The sequence below is a fragment of the Budorcas taxicolor genome, chromosome 22 (genome assembly GCF_023091745.1).
Source record: "Budorcas taxicolor isolate Tak-1 chromosome 22, Takin1.1, whole genome shotgun sequence".
NCBI lineage: Eukaryota > Metazoa > Chordata > Mammalia > Artiodactyla > Bovidae > Budorcas > Budorcas taxicolor.
In genome coordinates, this window is record NC_068931.1 from 25,772,386 (window position 1) to 25,789,729 (window position 17,344).

Sequence of the window (17,344 nt, forward strand, 5' to 3'; positions counted from 1 at the left end):
TGCAACTAAGAGTTCAAATGTTGCAACTAGAGAGTCTGTGTGCTGCCGCTAAGACCCAGTGCAGCCAAATAAGTTAAAGGAAAAAAGCAAAAGGGAGGAAAGCAAGCCTGTAGATTTCATCCAGGTTTATGCTTTTCTCATCATCTTGTTGTGGATGGCAGAACAGTAAACAAGGTTTTGAAGAAGTAATGGAAAATTTACTACAGAAAATTTAGGGGAACGTGACTATGACTACATTTATAAACAAAGAAGTTTATAAACAATTACAATTAAGAAACTAACTATAATCAAAGAATGTTTTATCCTCATGAGTTGAAATCACTAGTCTTTATAACTTCTTTGCTTGCTTTCAAGATGGAAATATTCCATATCCAGACTTGTTGTTAAAGAGCCAAATATGAAAAATGGAACCATCAAAGGAGTGGTGGCAAGCACTAAGCATATAGTTACTTGAAGAACTAAAGACTAGATGGAGGGTAGAAGGGAGAGAGTATTGTAGATTACACCAGCATATTCTGAGTTTTTTTTTTTTTGGCTGTGCCATGTGGCTTATGGGATTTTAGTTTCCCAAACAGGAACTGAACAAGGGTCCCTGGCAGTGGAAGCACAGAATCCTAAGCACTGGACCACCAGAGAATTGCCTGAAAACGTTAATATCATACAACTTTATTTATTTATTTTTTAGTACAACTTTAAAAATAGAAGATTGGGGAGAACAAATGAAAAACATTTTTAATTGTTCCGGCTATCATAATGGTGGTGGTTTATTAGTATTATTATTTTGAGACTGTTGCATTTGTAAGGCAGTTGAAGAAAACAATAATTGTGGTATATTCCTATGTCCTTGAAAATCTGGACTCTCAGTACAGAAAAATAAAAGACACAACTGTAATAGAAAGGATTAGGCAAAAACCTTGCAGTACTTAATTTGATTTGGAAATATCAAAATAACTCATAAAGTGTTCTTAGAGAAAAAAAGGTATTTCTTAGCTCTCTCCTAGAAACAATAACCAATCCAGCGACAACAAATCTGACAGTCCCAAATAAGGTGTTGAAGCACCGTTTCTCACTGAAGGAACCAGGCTTCTTAAGAGAAATGGCCGATTCCAGATCTGGTGCAAAAACATACAAGTTGAGCCTGGAGACTTGTCACAGGAGACTACAGGAAGCCATTAAAGACTGCTAGAGTAGTGTCGAAAGGACTCAGAGTCAACTTGATAAGGCTCCCACTGACCAAAAACAGGACAATTTGAGCTTTAATAGGGCAATACTCAACATGGATTAAAGTCCATCAAGTATGTTTAAATCCATGAGTTCACTACACTTAAAAAAGTGATGTACAGAAGATGATAGAAAACAAGTTTATAAGCCTGAAAATTGATAAATCAAGGAGAAGATTCAAGTATTTATTTTTCTTTTCCTCTATGAACTTGACCACTGGTTAAACAAACAGTAGACAGGGGGAACATCTCTTTATATATAAAAATCTTCCAACTAATAAATGAAAAAGAAATGACAGAAACTCTAACCCACAACAAATCAGTGGATCTAGGCATATCCATTTCAGCTGACATCAGAAAAAGAGCAAACCAGACATTCTCTGCCCTCTGTTGAAATAATACACCATGCTCTATATAGTCTGGTCAAAAGGTTGAACCTGAGTCTGCTCAAACCTCTGGATCCATGTATCATATCCAGATGACAGAAGAACATGCTGAATTGAGCCATGAGTATGCTATTAACAAAATACAGATAGTTGGGTATGTATAAGACCAGGTTCTTCAACAGATAAATTTTAAGGGAAAGAAAGAAGGGGGAACCCATAGATTAAAAACAGACATTAAGAGATATAGCTAACAAAGCAATTTTAAGTGAGTAAGATTAAAAGCTAGTATAGAGATACAGACTTGGGGGATGAACTAAGAAATACAAGGAAGTGAGTACTGTTAAAATCAATGTAGTGGTTACTTCTGCGGGGCTGGGGAAGAGGGTTATTAACTTTGACAGGACACACAGAGGACATCCAAGGTGACTGGCAGAGTTCTAAAACACTGTTTCCTTACGATAATGAAATAAGCTATACATCTTCTGTTTGGTTTTCAGTATTTGTTTAATTTTTCTAAAAGATAAAACTAAGAAAAAAAAATCAAAGCCCTTAGGATTTTCCACTAAAATTATGGATGGGAATACTTCTGCTGTAAATCTCAGCTGATGGTTCTTAAGAAGTTGCCTATATTATAGAAATATTTCTAAATAATAAGCTACAAATATTTGAAAAATATAATATTAAATTCTTATATGTGCATAGTTATAAAAAGTCAAAGCACTAAGTATACATTCCTAACATGAAATTACAGTATTGTTACAGTATTATGTTATAGATTTGGTTAAATGATCATTGTTGACTTCCAAAATTTTCCTTTCCTACTCCCATACAAGGTTATGGGTGTCATTCTATTAGTTGTTAGAACATGAGCACTGGAACAGATCTCACATTTCCTTGAGTATCCACACTTTGTTTCACTCTCCACAGAACAAAGATTAATTATCTTGTCCAATCATAAGAGTAGTTATCAGTATGTAACATTACACACAATGTCATCCGATTTGCAAATAAAGATCCTTCACCCACATACTCAGCCTTATATTCTCTTTCATGTATTAATGGCAGATGAAGACTTTTTTGCTGTTAAGTGTCTCAGAAACTAAAGAACATAAAACAGACCTAAGTCATCAAAGTGAAAGCAGTTTTAAAATGCAATACAACAATAAACATGGACAAACATATAATGTGTTGTACTCTTTTCTGCTCATCAGACATTGACAGCTCCCCTACAATTTTTCAAGCAGCATCTTAAAAAAAATGGTGCAATTGTACGATATCCTCTTTTCTTTTAATACAGTTATGCAGTATTCGAGTGATTCACGTATTCCAGAAGTGACCGGTCTAAGACCCTTTGGATAAGAGCTTCCTCAATTATATTGAAATCCTACAATAAAGAAAAAAAATTAGAAACATACAGTCAGACATGACAGTTTTCAGCAACTGGCAGACGAATGTTAAGACAATGCCTCATTTTGCCAAGTAAAGCCCTGAATTCAATCCCCAAGTTTCAATACACACGCAAAAAAAACTCATAGAACCCAAGACTTTTGCTCTGGGGCTTGTGCATTTTCTATTTCATTTCCACTGTCTATCAGTTAACTAGCTATCATTATTAATAAAATAATCTTGATCTGGAATTTAAAGTTTTTTATCTGATCTAACTATGATAGTTTTTAGCCAATATTACAAATCTGGGTCAGAGTGCTATGCTCCACATAAACATATAATATGGAGTGAAGTTAACACACTCTCATATGATTCACCATTCCCAGCAGTACTACTGAATATCTAGTTCTGAAAAAAAAAACTGTTGGAAACAAAACGCTCTTTCTCCTTGCCTCCTTAAGTCAAAACTGAATTCAAAACTTTAGGTCAGCACATTCTCTAAGTAAAACAAAAACTAAGAGCCCCATCTTCTGCAACCCATCTCCTCTTCACCAGTAAACTAAGAAAATAAAATCTTTATTGGAAGTTCACTCTAAAACACAAAAGCAAACAAATAAAGCCCACAAGAAAGTCATAAAACAGACCAGAGTACAATATTTGGACTTAATGCCAGGTTGCTGTTCAGTAGGTAAGTCATGTCCAACTCTTTGCAACCCCATGGACGACAGCATGCCCGGCTTTCCTGTCCTTCACTATCTCCTGGAGTCTGCTCAAACTCATGTCCATTGAGTTGGTGATGCCATCCAACCATTTCATTCTCTGTCTCCCTTTCTCCTCCTGCCTTCCATCTTTCCCAGCATCAGGGTCTTTTTCAATGCCAGGTGGTTCTGAGGCAATTTATTAACTTTTGAGCATCAGATACTTCATAGCTAAGTAAGGATAATCATAAAGTATGTATTTCACAGAAGTTGCTATAAGGAATGAAATGAGACAACTTGCATAAAATGCCTAGCATAGTAGTTGGTAGTTGAGGAAACACAAAAGTCAAAAGAACACTGTTTTGACCTCACTTCCACATCCAAGAATGTGATTTTGAGGGGGTGGACAGTATTCTCACCAAGGTGACCTCTTCCTGGCCAGCCCCAGGTCATACTGTAAATGATCTTGAAGAGAATGGATTGAACAATGAAGAATCAGAACAGGTATGGAACCAACCTGGCTTTTAGAACATCTCATGGAGCTATGATAAATACAGGAGCCCCTACGTTTTATGAAAAAATGATGACACGTGGCTCTCGCGAGGGCTTGTGTGCCTTAGTGGCCAGAAAAGACATTATTTGAGAGATGGAGGAGAGATTATGAAGCCTGTGGTGTGGTCTGTTCATTCTTCAAGTGGTCCTAATATTTCCATTTAGTCTCTTGCCATCTCCAGTTTGCTTAACATCCACGCCCAAACTGAGTAAATCACTTGACGTGCATCATCTCATTTAATCCCCATGAGAGCGTTTGGAAACAGTATGTACTTTGCATAGACCTTACTTTAACAAATGAACAAACAGAGACTCCAAAGTTAAATACATTGCCCAAGGTCACAAGCTGTGACAGGACTGTTACTGAAACCCAGCTTCCTTGTGTTGAATCTGGATAATCAGAATGCATGGAGAAAATTTCCAAATGATAGCCTTCAACAATTATTAAATTCCATTTAAACTGCATAAAAAGAAAATAGTCAAAATCATGTGAAAATTATATGCAAATTCAAATTTAACTTTTAACACTTCATGAATTTTAATAGACGTAACAATATAATGTACCATTTAGAACATGGCTATGAATGTCCCCATGATAAGCAATCCCATTTGCTGAAAGGGACTCATGGAACAATGCATCACTCTCACAGGAAAATGCATGGACCAAAGCAGAACAAAAGCTATGCTAAATGCAAAAAAGCAAAATGGCTGTCTAAGAGGCCTTACAAATAACTGAGAAAAGAAGAGAAGTGAAAAGCAAAGAAGAAAAGGAAAGATATAAGCATCTGAATGCAGAGTTCCAAAGAATACCAAGGAGAGATAAGAAAGCCTTCCTCAGTGATCAATGCAAAGAAATAGAGGAAAACAACAGAATGAGAAAGACTAGAAATCTCTTCAAGAAAATTAGAGATTCCAAGGGAACATTTCATGCAAAGATGGGCTCGATAAAGGACAGAAATGGTATGGACCTAACAGAAGCAGAAGTTATTAAGAAGAGGTGGCAAGAATACACAGAAGAACTGTACAAAAAAGATCTTCACGACCAAGATAATCATGATGGTGTGATCACTCACCTAGAGCCAGACATCCTGGAATGTGAAGTCAAGTGGGCCTTAGAAAGCATCACTACAAACAAAGCTAGTGGAGATGATGGAATTCCAGTTGAGCTATTTCAAATCCTGGAAGATGATGCTGTGAAAGTGCTGCACTCAATATGCCAGCACATTTGGAAAACTCAGCAGTGGCCACAGGACTGGAACAGGTCAGTTTTCATTCCAATCCCAAAGAAAGGCAATGTCAAAGAATGCTCAAAGTACTGCACAATTGCACTCATCTCACACGCTAGTAAAGTAATGCTCAAAATCCTCCAAGCCAGGCTTCAGCAATATGTGAACCGTAAACTTCCAGATGTTCAAGCTGGTTTTAGAAAAGGCAGAGGAACCAGAGATCAAATTGCCAGCATCTGCTGGATCATGGAAAAAGCAAGAGTTCCAGAAAAACATCTATTTCTGCTTTATTGACTATGCCAAAGCCTTTGACTGTGTGGATCACAATAAACTGGAAAATTCTGAAAGAGATGGGAATACCAGACCACCTGACTTGCCTCTTGAGAAACCTATATGCAGGTTAGGGAGCAACAGTTAGAACTGGACATGGAACAACAGACTGGTTCCAAATAGGAAAAGGAGTACATCCAGGCTGTATATTGTCACCCTGCTTATTTAACTTCTATGCAGAGTACATCATGAGAAATGCTGGGCTGGAAGAAGCACAAGCTGGAATCAAGATTGCCAGGAGAAATATCAATCACCTCAGATATGCAGATGACATCACCCTATGGCAGAAAGTGAAGAGGAACTAAAAAGGTTCTTGATGAAAGTGAAAGAAGAGAGTGGAAAAGTTGGCTTAAAGCTCAACATTCAGAAAACAAAGATCATGGCATCCGGTCCCATCAGTTCATGGGAAATAGACGGGGAAACAGTGTCAGACTTTATTTTGGGGGGCTCCAAAATCACTGCAGATGGTGATTGTAGCCATGAAATTAAAAGATGCTTACTCCTTGGAAGGAAAGTTATGACCAACCTAAATAGCATATTCAAAAGCAGAGACATTACTTTGCCAACAAAGGTCTGTCTAGTCAAGGCTATGGCTTTTCCAGTGGTCATGTATGGATATGAGAGTTGGACTGTGAAGAAAGCTGAGTGCCAAAGAATTGATGCTTTTGAACTGTGGTGTTGGAGAAGACTCTTGAGAGTCCCTTGGACTGCAAGGAGATCCAACCAGTCCATTCTAAAGGAGATTAGTCCTGGGTGTTCTTTGGAAGGAACGATGCTAAAGCTGAAACTCCAGTACTTTGGCCACCTCATGAGAAGAGTTGACTCATTGGAAAAGACTCTGATACTGGGAGGAATTGGGGGCAGGAGGAGAAGGGGATGACAGAGGATGAGATGGCTGAATGGCATCACTGACTCGACGGACGTGAGTTTGAGTGAACTCCGGGAGTTGGTCACGGACAGGGAGGCCTGGTATGCTGTGATTCATGGGGGTTGCAAAGAGTCGGACACGACGGAGCGACTGAACTGAAGTGAACCTTTAGCTTGTTTTATCATTTCTGATAATGGGAAATTGAGTCATAAGTATCAGAACTATCCATACTATATCAGATTTTTCTTTCATCTTAAAAAAAATTCTGACTATAATGAGAATGGCTATGAGTTGGCCATTATTAATGGGTAGCTGATCAGTATACAGAGGTTCATTATATAATTCTGTCTACTTCTGTATATGTCTAAAATTTGCTCATAATAATTTAAGTTGAAAACATTAAATAAACATGAGTTTTGTATTTTATAAAATTTAAATTAAAAATAGAGCCCATGTGTCTCACTACATTGATAATGTTGTATCTGTTATTGGCCATTCAGTGTATTATAAAATGACTGCAAATTCTCTGAGCCATTTCATTACTGATATGATCTTCTCTCAGTTAATATGTTTTTAACTTTATAAAAATTATAACTATTTAGTGGGCGGCATTTGGAGAAGGCAATGGCAACCCACTCTAGTACTCTTGCCTGGAAAATCCCATGGATGGAGGAGCCTGGTAGGCTGCAGTCCATGGGGTCGTGAAGAGTTCGGCACTACTGAGCAACTTCACTTTCAGTTTTCACTTTCACGCATTGGAGAAGGAAATGGCAACCCACTCCAGTATTCTTGCCTGGAGAATCCCAGGGATGGGGGAGCCTAGTGGGCTGCCGTCTATGGGGTCGCACAGAGTTGGACGCGACTGAAGCGACTTAGCAGCAGAGCAGCAGTGGGAGGCATTAAAGTAGAAATTAAAATAACTGGAAAGTGAAATCTGGGTCTTTATACAATGGCTAATTATTCACATCACAAAGAAAATGATTTTGTCTAAAGCAGGTAACTACTCTTAAAGTAGTTATATAAAATATATATATTTATAAAACACAATTTATAAAAGTTTTTATGTGTCTTCTTTAATACTAATACTTAACACTGCAGCTATATATGCATTTTTCCTCTATAATCTTATAGTAAGACTTCTTATATTAAGAAAGGTAAGCTTAATTCAGCATAAAAACACAATGTAGAAGAAAATATACTTACTAAGAAATCATCATAAAACAAAGTGTGACTGACTTGCAAATGTCTTATTAAGCTGCCACTGAAGCTGCTTCGATTCTCATTAGGTACTAAACGGCAAAGCGGACAGAACTGGAAATAAACAATATCAAGAGTTCAAGAAAGAATTTTAAATAATCATTAGTGTCAGTGATAAAAAATTAAATAACCATTCAACAAAGTTAATTTTAATTTTATGAATCTATTGGCCATACCTTGGTATTATGTTTTAGAATTATATAAATATTAAAGCAATATAAACAAATAAAATTGCACTTCTTTCTTTATACACATTTCTTGTATATAAAGAGTATAACTATTTGTTTCATACTTACCACTTTATTATTTAAATAATATTACAGTCAGGAGGTGTGCCATAATTTAATTAGTTACCTACCTCTTGCAATACTAAAGTTTTCCTAGGTATGTGGATATTTTGCTATTACAAATTACATTATCTACATTGCTATTGTTATTACAAATTATATTATCTATAGTTATATATCAAATTACATTTTTGAGGGGATTATTTTCTTAGGATAAATGACTATAAATGGAGATTAGAAGGTCAAAGTTATGAACATTCATGGTTCATAATATACACTACATATGATACATGATTATAGTTTTATATTACCACCAGCAATATAGATTATAATATACCAGCATCAGATATTAGTATTTACACATATTTTCCTAATTTAATAGCCATGAATGGCCATCTACAAAACCTTCTCATTTTGAAATATTTATAAGCTCAAAAGAAATGGCAAAATAATGCAGAGAGGTACATGTCACCATCACCCAGCTTCCCCAAAATGTTACTTCTTACATAACTATGGCATATTATCAAAACCAGGAAATTGGCAATTAACTAGACAACATCTGACTTAAGATTTCACCAGCTTTTGCATGAACTCATTTTCTGGGGTGTGTATATATATTCTATGAAATTTTATCATACATACAGTCATATAACTACCAACACAATCAAGAAGCAGAACTGTTCTCTCACTACAAGAAACTCCCTTGTACTATCCCTTAACTTCTCTCCTGAACCCTGGCAACCATGGATTTGTTCTCTAGATCGGCCTTTTTTTTCTCTCTTTGCCTTACTGCCTGTCATGCAGGATCTTAGCTCTCTACCAGTATCCAGAGCGTGCCCCTTGCAGTAAGCTGAGTCTTAACCACTCGACCCCTAGAGAAGTCCCACAAATGGATACCACTCTTATCACCTAAGCAGATACTGCCAGTACAGCATAGCAAGTGCTGTAATCAAGATCTGAACAGATAACTGTTAAAGACTGATAAGGGAATCATTATTTTTTTTCTGAGAAGTCAGGAAAGGATTCAGCCAAGTTGCATGCAGCTGGTGTGAATCTTGAAGAACGAGTCAGCCATAGCAGAGGAAAAGCACCACAGGCAGGGAAAGCAAAGTGGAAAAAGGCAGGAAACCCTAAAAGGACCGGGCCTGCTTAGGCAATGGGAAAATGCTCAGTGAAGCTGGAGACAGGGCATGTTGGGGGCAGCCGGGGGAGGAGAGTTTGGAACAGTAAGTTGGAACCAGTACTAATCGACATACACTCTTCTGAGCAGCTCATGTGATTTCTGTTCTCCCCGTATCGAGTCAGAGGAACAGAGATGACTAAGCCTTGGTCCCATGACTAAGGAGCTTTGAGCCCAGTGGACGGGAAATCTACAGAAAACCTGGAATTTCAAGCAAAGTAGTTTTTCTTTTCAGTCTGATGTTAAGAGAACTAGTGAAGGCATCAGACTTCAGGTGTATAGACAATTTAGTTGTGTGACTGAAGAGACTTTCACCAGAAAGACACTACAAAACAATGGGTGACAGTCTACACTACTTTAAAAATTTCTTCTGTTTCTTGAATTGGGGAATTTGACATAAGGAAGGAGAGAGTAAGAATAGGAAAGGGAAAGAAATGGTAAAGTGAGAGACTGATGATCATGACCTAAGTACTTAAGTGTTCACCTACACTCTCCCTAAGGTGGTTGTTGTTTAGTTGCTTGATTGTGTCTGACTCTTTGCAACCCCGTGGACTGCAGCACTCCAGGCTTCTCTGTCCTTCACCATCACTTGGAGCTTGCTCAAACTCATGTCCATTGAGTCGGTGATGCCATCCAACCATCTCATCTTCTGTCATCTCCTTCTCCTCCTGCCTTCAATCTTTCCCAGCATCAGGGTCTTTTCTAATGAGTCAGCTCTTCACATCAGGTAATCCAAGTATTGGAGCTCCAGCTTCAGCATCAGTCCTTCCAATGAATATTCAGAACTGCTTTTCTTTAGGATTGACTGGTTTGATCTCCTTGCAGTCCAAGAGACTCTCAAGAGTCTTCTCCAACACCACAGTTCGAAAGCATCAGTCCTTCGGTGCTCAGCCTTCTTTATGGACCAACTCTCACATCCATACATGACTGCTGGAAAAACCATAGCTCTGACTGTACAGACCTTTGTTGGCAAAGTAATCTCTCTGCTTTTTAATATGCTGTCTAGATTTGTCATAGCTTGTCTTCCAAGGAGCAAACGTCTCTTAATTTGATGGCTGCAGTCACCATCTGCAGTGATTTTGGAGCCCAAGAAAATAGAGTCTATCACTGTTTCCCCATCTATTTACCATGAAGTGATGGGACCAGATGCCATGATCTTCATTTTCTGAATGTTGAGTTTTAAGTCAACATTTTCACTCTCTTCTTTCACTTTCATCAAGAAGCTCTTTAGTTCCTCTTCACTTTCTGCCATAAGGGTGGTCATATGCATATCTGAGATTATTGGTATTTCTTCTGGCAATCTTGATTCCAGCTTGTGCTTCATCCAGTCTCGCATTTCGCATAATGTACTCTGCATAGAAGTTAAATAAGCAGGGTGACAATATACAGCCTTGACGTACTCCTTTCGCAATTTGTAACCAGTCCGTTGTTCCATGTCCAGTTCTAACTGTTGCTTCTTTACCTGCAAACAGATTTCTCAGGAGGCAGGTAAGGTGGTCTAGTATTCCCATCTCTTGAAGAATTTTCCAGTTTGTTGTGATCCACACAGTCAAAGGCATAGCCAATGAAGCAGAGATAGATATTTTTCTGGAACTCTCTTGCTTTTTCTATGATCCAACGGATGTTGGCAATTTGATCTCTGGTTCCTCTGCCTTTTCTAAATCCAGCCTGAACATTTGGAAGTTCTTGGTAAATGTACTGTTGAAGCCTGACTTGGAGAATTTTCAGCATTATTTTGCTAGCATAATAAATGAGTACAATTTTGTGGTAGTTTGAGCATTCTTTGGCATTGCCTTTCTTTGGGATGGAATGAAAACTGACCTTTTTCAGTCCTGTGGCCACTGCTGAGTTTTCCAAATTTGCTGGCATACAGATTGCAGGACTTCCACAGCATCATCTTTTAGGATGTGAAATAGCTCAGCTGAATACAATCACCTCCACTAGCTTTGTTCGTAGTGATGCTTCCTAAGGCCCACTTGACTTCGCATTCCAGGATGTCTGGCTCTAGGTGAGTGATCACACCATTGTGGTTATCTGGGTCATGAAGATCTTCTTTGTATAGTTCTTCTGTGTATTCTTGCCACCTCTTCTTAATATCTTCTGCTTCTGGTAGGTCCATACCATTTCTGTCCTTTACTGTGTCCATCTTTGCATGAAATATTCCCTTGGAATCTCTAATTTTCTTGAAGAGATCTCTAGTCTTTCCAATCTATTGTTTTCCTCTATTTCTTTGCATTGATCACTGAAGACGGCTTTCTTATCTCTCCTTGCAATTTTTTGGAACTCTGCATTCATATGGGTATATCTTTCCTTTTCTCCCTTGCCTTTCACTTCTTTTCTCTTGTAAAGCCTCCTTACAAGAAAGGAGGCTATTTGTAAGGCTACTTGTAAGGCCTCGTCAGACAACCATTGCCAATTTCCTAATGTCAGCTCATCCTTTACTATCTCTCTTTATTCAGATATGCTCCCAGACCATACTACCATTCAGTTCAGTTCAGTCGTTCAGTTGTGTCCGACTCTTTGCGACCCCATGAATTGCAGCACGCCAGGCCTCCCTCTCCATCACCAACTCCCAGAGTTCACTCAAACTCACGTCCATAGAGTTGGTGATGCCATCCAGCCGTCTCATCCTCTGTCGTCCCCTTCTCCTCCTGCCCCTAATCCCTCCCAGCATCAGAGTCTTTTCCAATGAATCAACTCTTCGCGTGAGGTGGCCAAAGTACTGGAGTTTCAGCTTTAGCATCATTCCTTCCAAAGAACACCCAGGGCTGATGTCCTTTAGAATGGACTGGTTGGACCTCCTTGCAGTCCAAGGGACTCTCCAGAGTCTTCTCCAACACCACAGTTCAAAAGCATCAATTCTTTGGCACTCAGCTTTCTTCACAGTCCAACTCTCACATCCATACATGACCATTGGAAAAACCATAGCCTTGACGAGACTGTCCTTCGTTGGCAAAGTAATGTCTGCTTTTCAATATGCTATCTAAGTTGGTCATAACTTTTCTTCTAAGGAGTAAGCGTCTTTTAATTTCATGGCTGCAGTCACCATCTGCAGTGATTTTGGAGCCCCCAAAAATAAAGTCTGACACTGTTTCCCCATCTATTTCCCATGAAGTGATGGGACCAGATGCCATGATCTTTGTTTTCTGAATGTTGAGCTTTAAGCCAACTTTTTCACTCTCCACTTTCACTTTCATCAAGAGGCTTTTTAGTTCCTCTTCACTTTCTGCCATAAGGGTGGTGTCATCTGCATATCTGAGGTTATTGATATTTCTCGCGGCAATCTTGATTCCAGCTTGTGCTTCTTGCAGACCAACAATTTTACAGCATACATCAAAAGATACTGGCCTCAAAAAAAATAGATTCATAGATAATAACTTACTGGTTACTAGTGGGGAGAAGGAAGCGGGGAGGGGCAACATAGAGGTAGGGGATTAAGAGATACAAACTATTATGTATGAAATAAGCTACAAGGATATATTGTATAACACAGGGAATATAGCTAATATTTTATAATAACTATAAATGGGTACAACCTTTACAAGTTGTGAATCACTATATTGTATACCTATACTTGTAACTTACATAACATTGTACAACAACTATACTTCAATTTAAAAAAAAAAAACAGACGTTGGCCTCATCTCAGTATGGACTTGATCTGATGGTGAACGCAATGGGTAAATAACAGCCACCATATTAGAAGCTACCACCAATTTCAGTCTTTTGGAACGTCTGTTATGATGGATACCCAGCTCTGTCTGTGGTTTAGATTAATCCCCATGGCAGCTCAGTCAATTGAAGAACACTTTTTATATAATGGTAAATACCATTTGAGGAAGAAATTAAAGATAACTGAATCCAATACCAAAAGAAAAGAGTCATGCATTGAAAATAATTATGGGCAAATGTTCCACCAAAATTAAGGTACCAGATTGAACACCTAATAATAGGAGTTTGGAAGCAAATCTAATGAAGATTTTCTTCCTTCCAAAACATTTATGCATGTATGTTCCCACTGCTCCATAAAGCTACAGATATTCTGAATACCCACGGAAATAAATTGCTGTGGGGATTAGGGCTCAGCTTCTGTCAATACAGTTTTTAATTTCAAACCAAATGAAGTCCTGTCCCTTCTCACAAAGAATGAATCTCAGGATCAAGGCAGAAAATAAAACTACCTTTGAACTTGGGTGGATGGAACTATGATTTTTACAATATCCTATTTTTCATATCACTATATCTATCCTACTGTAGCTAAGTTCTCCACCAAGAGCTGGGCCTGCAATGTTGAACTAAGAAATTATTAATAAGTTCTATGGCTTCATGAACCTATTAATTTGGAGGGAGAGACAGATACAAAATAAACACACAACATACAACTGTGATAAATGAGAAAAAAAAGCAAGAGCTGAAAATAATTTTGGTGTCAGGGAACTGAGATTTAAGGTGAGTTCTAAAGGATAAATAAGAACCAACCACTGAAAGAAAACACTGGACAAAGAGGATAGCCAGAAAGTCAGGTTCTTGCTGAAATATCTTCCCTTAATATGATAAAATACTAAATTTCTCTTGAGTGGTCTCATAATTCAATCTGAAGCATGCTGTATCATTTGCCTCTTTTAAGTCTAATATTATATAGATATACTTTAAAAAAATGCAGCAGAATATAGTTAATTACTGTACTATGAAAAGGACTTGTTGAAACTTCTTGATGTTCTTAACCTACTACCCTAGTTTGCTTGAGCAACTCAGAAATAAAGGATTAGTTGCTTGTGGCTTGATTTTTGAATTATCTAATTCTATCTGGAAGGCAGAATCCTTTGCTCAAATCTCTATCTAGAGACTACTTATATCTGTTAAGTCAGATGACATCACTGACCTTCTCTGCAGGCAAACCTAGCAATTCAGTCCTTTAAAGCAGTAATCCCTCACTACATTCCATGCCAATCCAGAGGCAGTCTTAGACTCAACCCTCCTTGTCCAAGGACTTCCTTGAGGTATTTTCACATATGTGTTCCCATTAGTGCTGCGTAAATGCTGCCACAGGATCTGCCTCCAGCCTTTTCATAACCACAGGTTTAATCTGACTTCTAGTGGCAAACTGAAAGTCACTCAGTCGTGTCCGACTCTTTGCGACCCCATGTGCGATAGCCCACCAGGCTCCTCCAAGCAAGAATACTGGAGTCGGTTGCCATTCCCTTCTCCAGGGGATTTTGCCAATCCAGGGATCAAACCTTCATGTCCCAACTGCAAGCAGATTCTCTACTGTCTGAGCCACCAGGGAGTGGGGCTTGTCTTAAGCTTGTACACTCAATCAAGCATGAAACACTAACGGAGGAAACCTGAAGATATTCTGTTCCAGTAACCACTTTTACACAGCCCTAGTGTTTTACAGAACCATGACTTTTCTGAACAATCTGCTCCTGCCTTAAGCCAAGACAGCATCCTTCCCAGCTTGGGTTCCCCAACTGTGAGAGTACGCAGCTTCCTCTAGGAAATGTGCTCTAGCCTTGATTTGATATGGCTGCAAACATCACCCAGTACCCAAGCATTACCACCTGATTCTTTTACTACCCTGCAATGCGGGATACCTGGGTTCAGTCCCTGGGTTGGGAAGATCCCCTGGAGAAGGGAATGGCTACCCACTCCAGTATTCTGGCCTGGAGAATTTTATGGACTGTATAGTCCATGGGGTCCACAAAGAGTTGGACACGACTGAGCGACTTTCACTTAGGCTTTTTAACTACTAAATTCCACAGGCAGTCTGATCCCATGATTCCTGATTTACTTCTATCCTTTTGGCAGTTTTCTTCAGTGACTTCTATGATCTCTAAATAATAGAAGACCCAGCTTCCACAGGTGACCTTCAATCTGATGGCCAAACTGAGCAGCACATGGACAGGATTTCTGCTGGAAATGTGCCAATGGATACATCCAGTACCAATGGATAGACACGTAAGGTGCCTGCCCTGGATGGATGCTATAGTGCTGCCCATAGTCCAGAATGCCTAGTGTTCCTCCAGCCAGACCAGCACCTGGGCACTACTAGTCACGGCTCAGGCTGCGTTGATGATATCTCCTTCATAGGGTTGCTGGGAGAAGTTAAAGAGGCACTTGGTCAGTTCTGTTCAGTCGCTCAGTCATGTCTGACTCTTTTTGACCCCAAGGACTGCAGAATGCCAGGCTTCCCTGTCCATCACCAACTCCCAGAGCGTATTCATGTCCATCAAGTCGGTGATGCCATCCAACCATCTCATCCGCTGTCGTCCCCTTCTCCTCCTGCCTTCAATCTTTCCCAGCATCAGGGTCTTTGGCACTCAGCTTTCTTTATAGTCCAAATCACATCCATACATGACTACTAGAAAAACCATAGCCTTGACTAGACGGACCTTTGTTGGCAAAGTACTGTCTCTGCTTTTTAATATACTGTCTAGGTTAATCATAGCTTTTCTTCCAAGGAGCAAGTGTCTTTTAATTTCATGGCTGCAGTCAACATCTGCAGTGATTCTGGAGCCCCCTAAAATAAAGTCTACCACTGTTTCCATTGTTTCCCCATCCATTTGCCATGAAGTGATGGGACCGGATGCCATGATCTTCATTTTCTGAATGTTGAGTTTTAAGCCAACTTTTTCACTCTCCTCTTTCACTTTCATCAAGAGGCTCTTGTAGAGTCTTCTCTTGTGTTGTTGGAGAGTGTGTTTGCTATGACCAGTGTGTTCTCTTAGCAAAACTCTGTTAGCCTTTGCCCTGCTTCATTTTGTGCTCCAAGGCCAAATTTGCCTGTTACTCCAGGTATCTCTTGACTTCCTACTTTCGCATTCCAGCCGCCTATAATGCAAAGGACATCTTTTGGGGGTGTTAGTTCTAGAAGGTCTTGTAGGTCTACATAGAATCGTTCAACTTCAGCTTCTTCAGGATTACTGGTTGGGGCATAGACTTGGACTACTGTGATATTGAATGGTTTGCCTTGGAAACAAACAGAGATCATTTTGTTGTTTTTGAGCTTGCATCCAAGTACTGCATTTTGGACTCTTTTGTTCACTATGAAGGCTATTCCATTTCTTCTAAGGGATTCTTGCCCACAGTAGTAGATATAATAGACATCTAAGTTAAATTTCACTGAGTTCAAGAGGCACCCAGAATTCAGTGTATCGGGAATCCCCCTGCAGTCCAGTGGTTATGACTCGGCACTTTCACTGCAGGGGCCCAGGTTTGTTCCCTGGTTGGAGAACTGAGATCCTGCAAGCTGTGCACGTGACCAAAACAAACCAAAAGACAAACCAAGAAAACTCAGTATGTGGTAGTCATTATTATGCCATCTTAATGTTTTCTTTCTTCTTTTTTTAAATATTTACTTATTTATTTGGCTGTACCAGCTCTTAGTTGTGGCATGTGGGACCTAGTTCCCTGACTAGGGATTGAACGTAGGTCCCCTACATTGGGAGCTCGGAGTCTTAGCCACTGGACCACCAGGGAAGTCCCCCAATGCTTTCTTCAAGCTTCCTCTAGGAAGGTACCCCAGGGACCAATCGTAAAACACTTCCTTACCTCAGTTCCTCCAAGGGCAACTTAAACAGGAAAAGCCCATGACAATCTCCGCTGCTCCCCCAACACATATCAAGCTCCTAGCTAGCCATTCCAAGAACCAAACCCCTGGATCATTAGGGTAAATAAAAAAAGACCTTTGACTGTGCTGTGGGGCTTTTCTCTTGAACTTGCTAGTAGAGCACAGGTGTTTATGCCCCAGAGCTAGACAGACACTGGGCTTCAAACTATAGCTCTGCTTACTTACCAGCTGTAAGACTTAACCTCTCTGAGTCTGAGTTTACCGTTGGTAAAATAATAATCATCTCTATCTCATAGTATTGTTGTAAGTGCTATCTATCAATCATCTAATAAACTTACATTTCAACCTCATCCACCTTCCAAAAGGATTTTATTAAAAAAAAAA

The 17,344-nt window shown here is 39.2% G+C and overlaps 1 protein-coding gene across 1 annotated transcript in view; it reads right to left on the bottom strand.

The window, feature by feature from the left end:
* Window positions 1-2,903: 2,903 nt before the first annotated feature.
* Window positions 2,904-17,344, bottom strand: part of RNF125 (ring finger protein 125) — a 42,319-nt gene continuing 27,878 nt past the window's right edge. The window contains exons 5-6 of the mRNA XM_052660601.1: window positions 7,870-7,977; window positions 2,904-2,990 (exon numbers count right to left, since the gene is read on the bottom strand). Coding sequence (XP_052516561.1) covers window positions 2,904-2,990; window positions 7,870-7,977 — 195 coding nt within the window. The remainder of the gene's footprint in view (window positions 2,991-7,869; window positions 7,978-17,344) is intronic.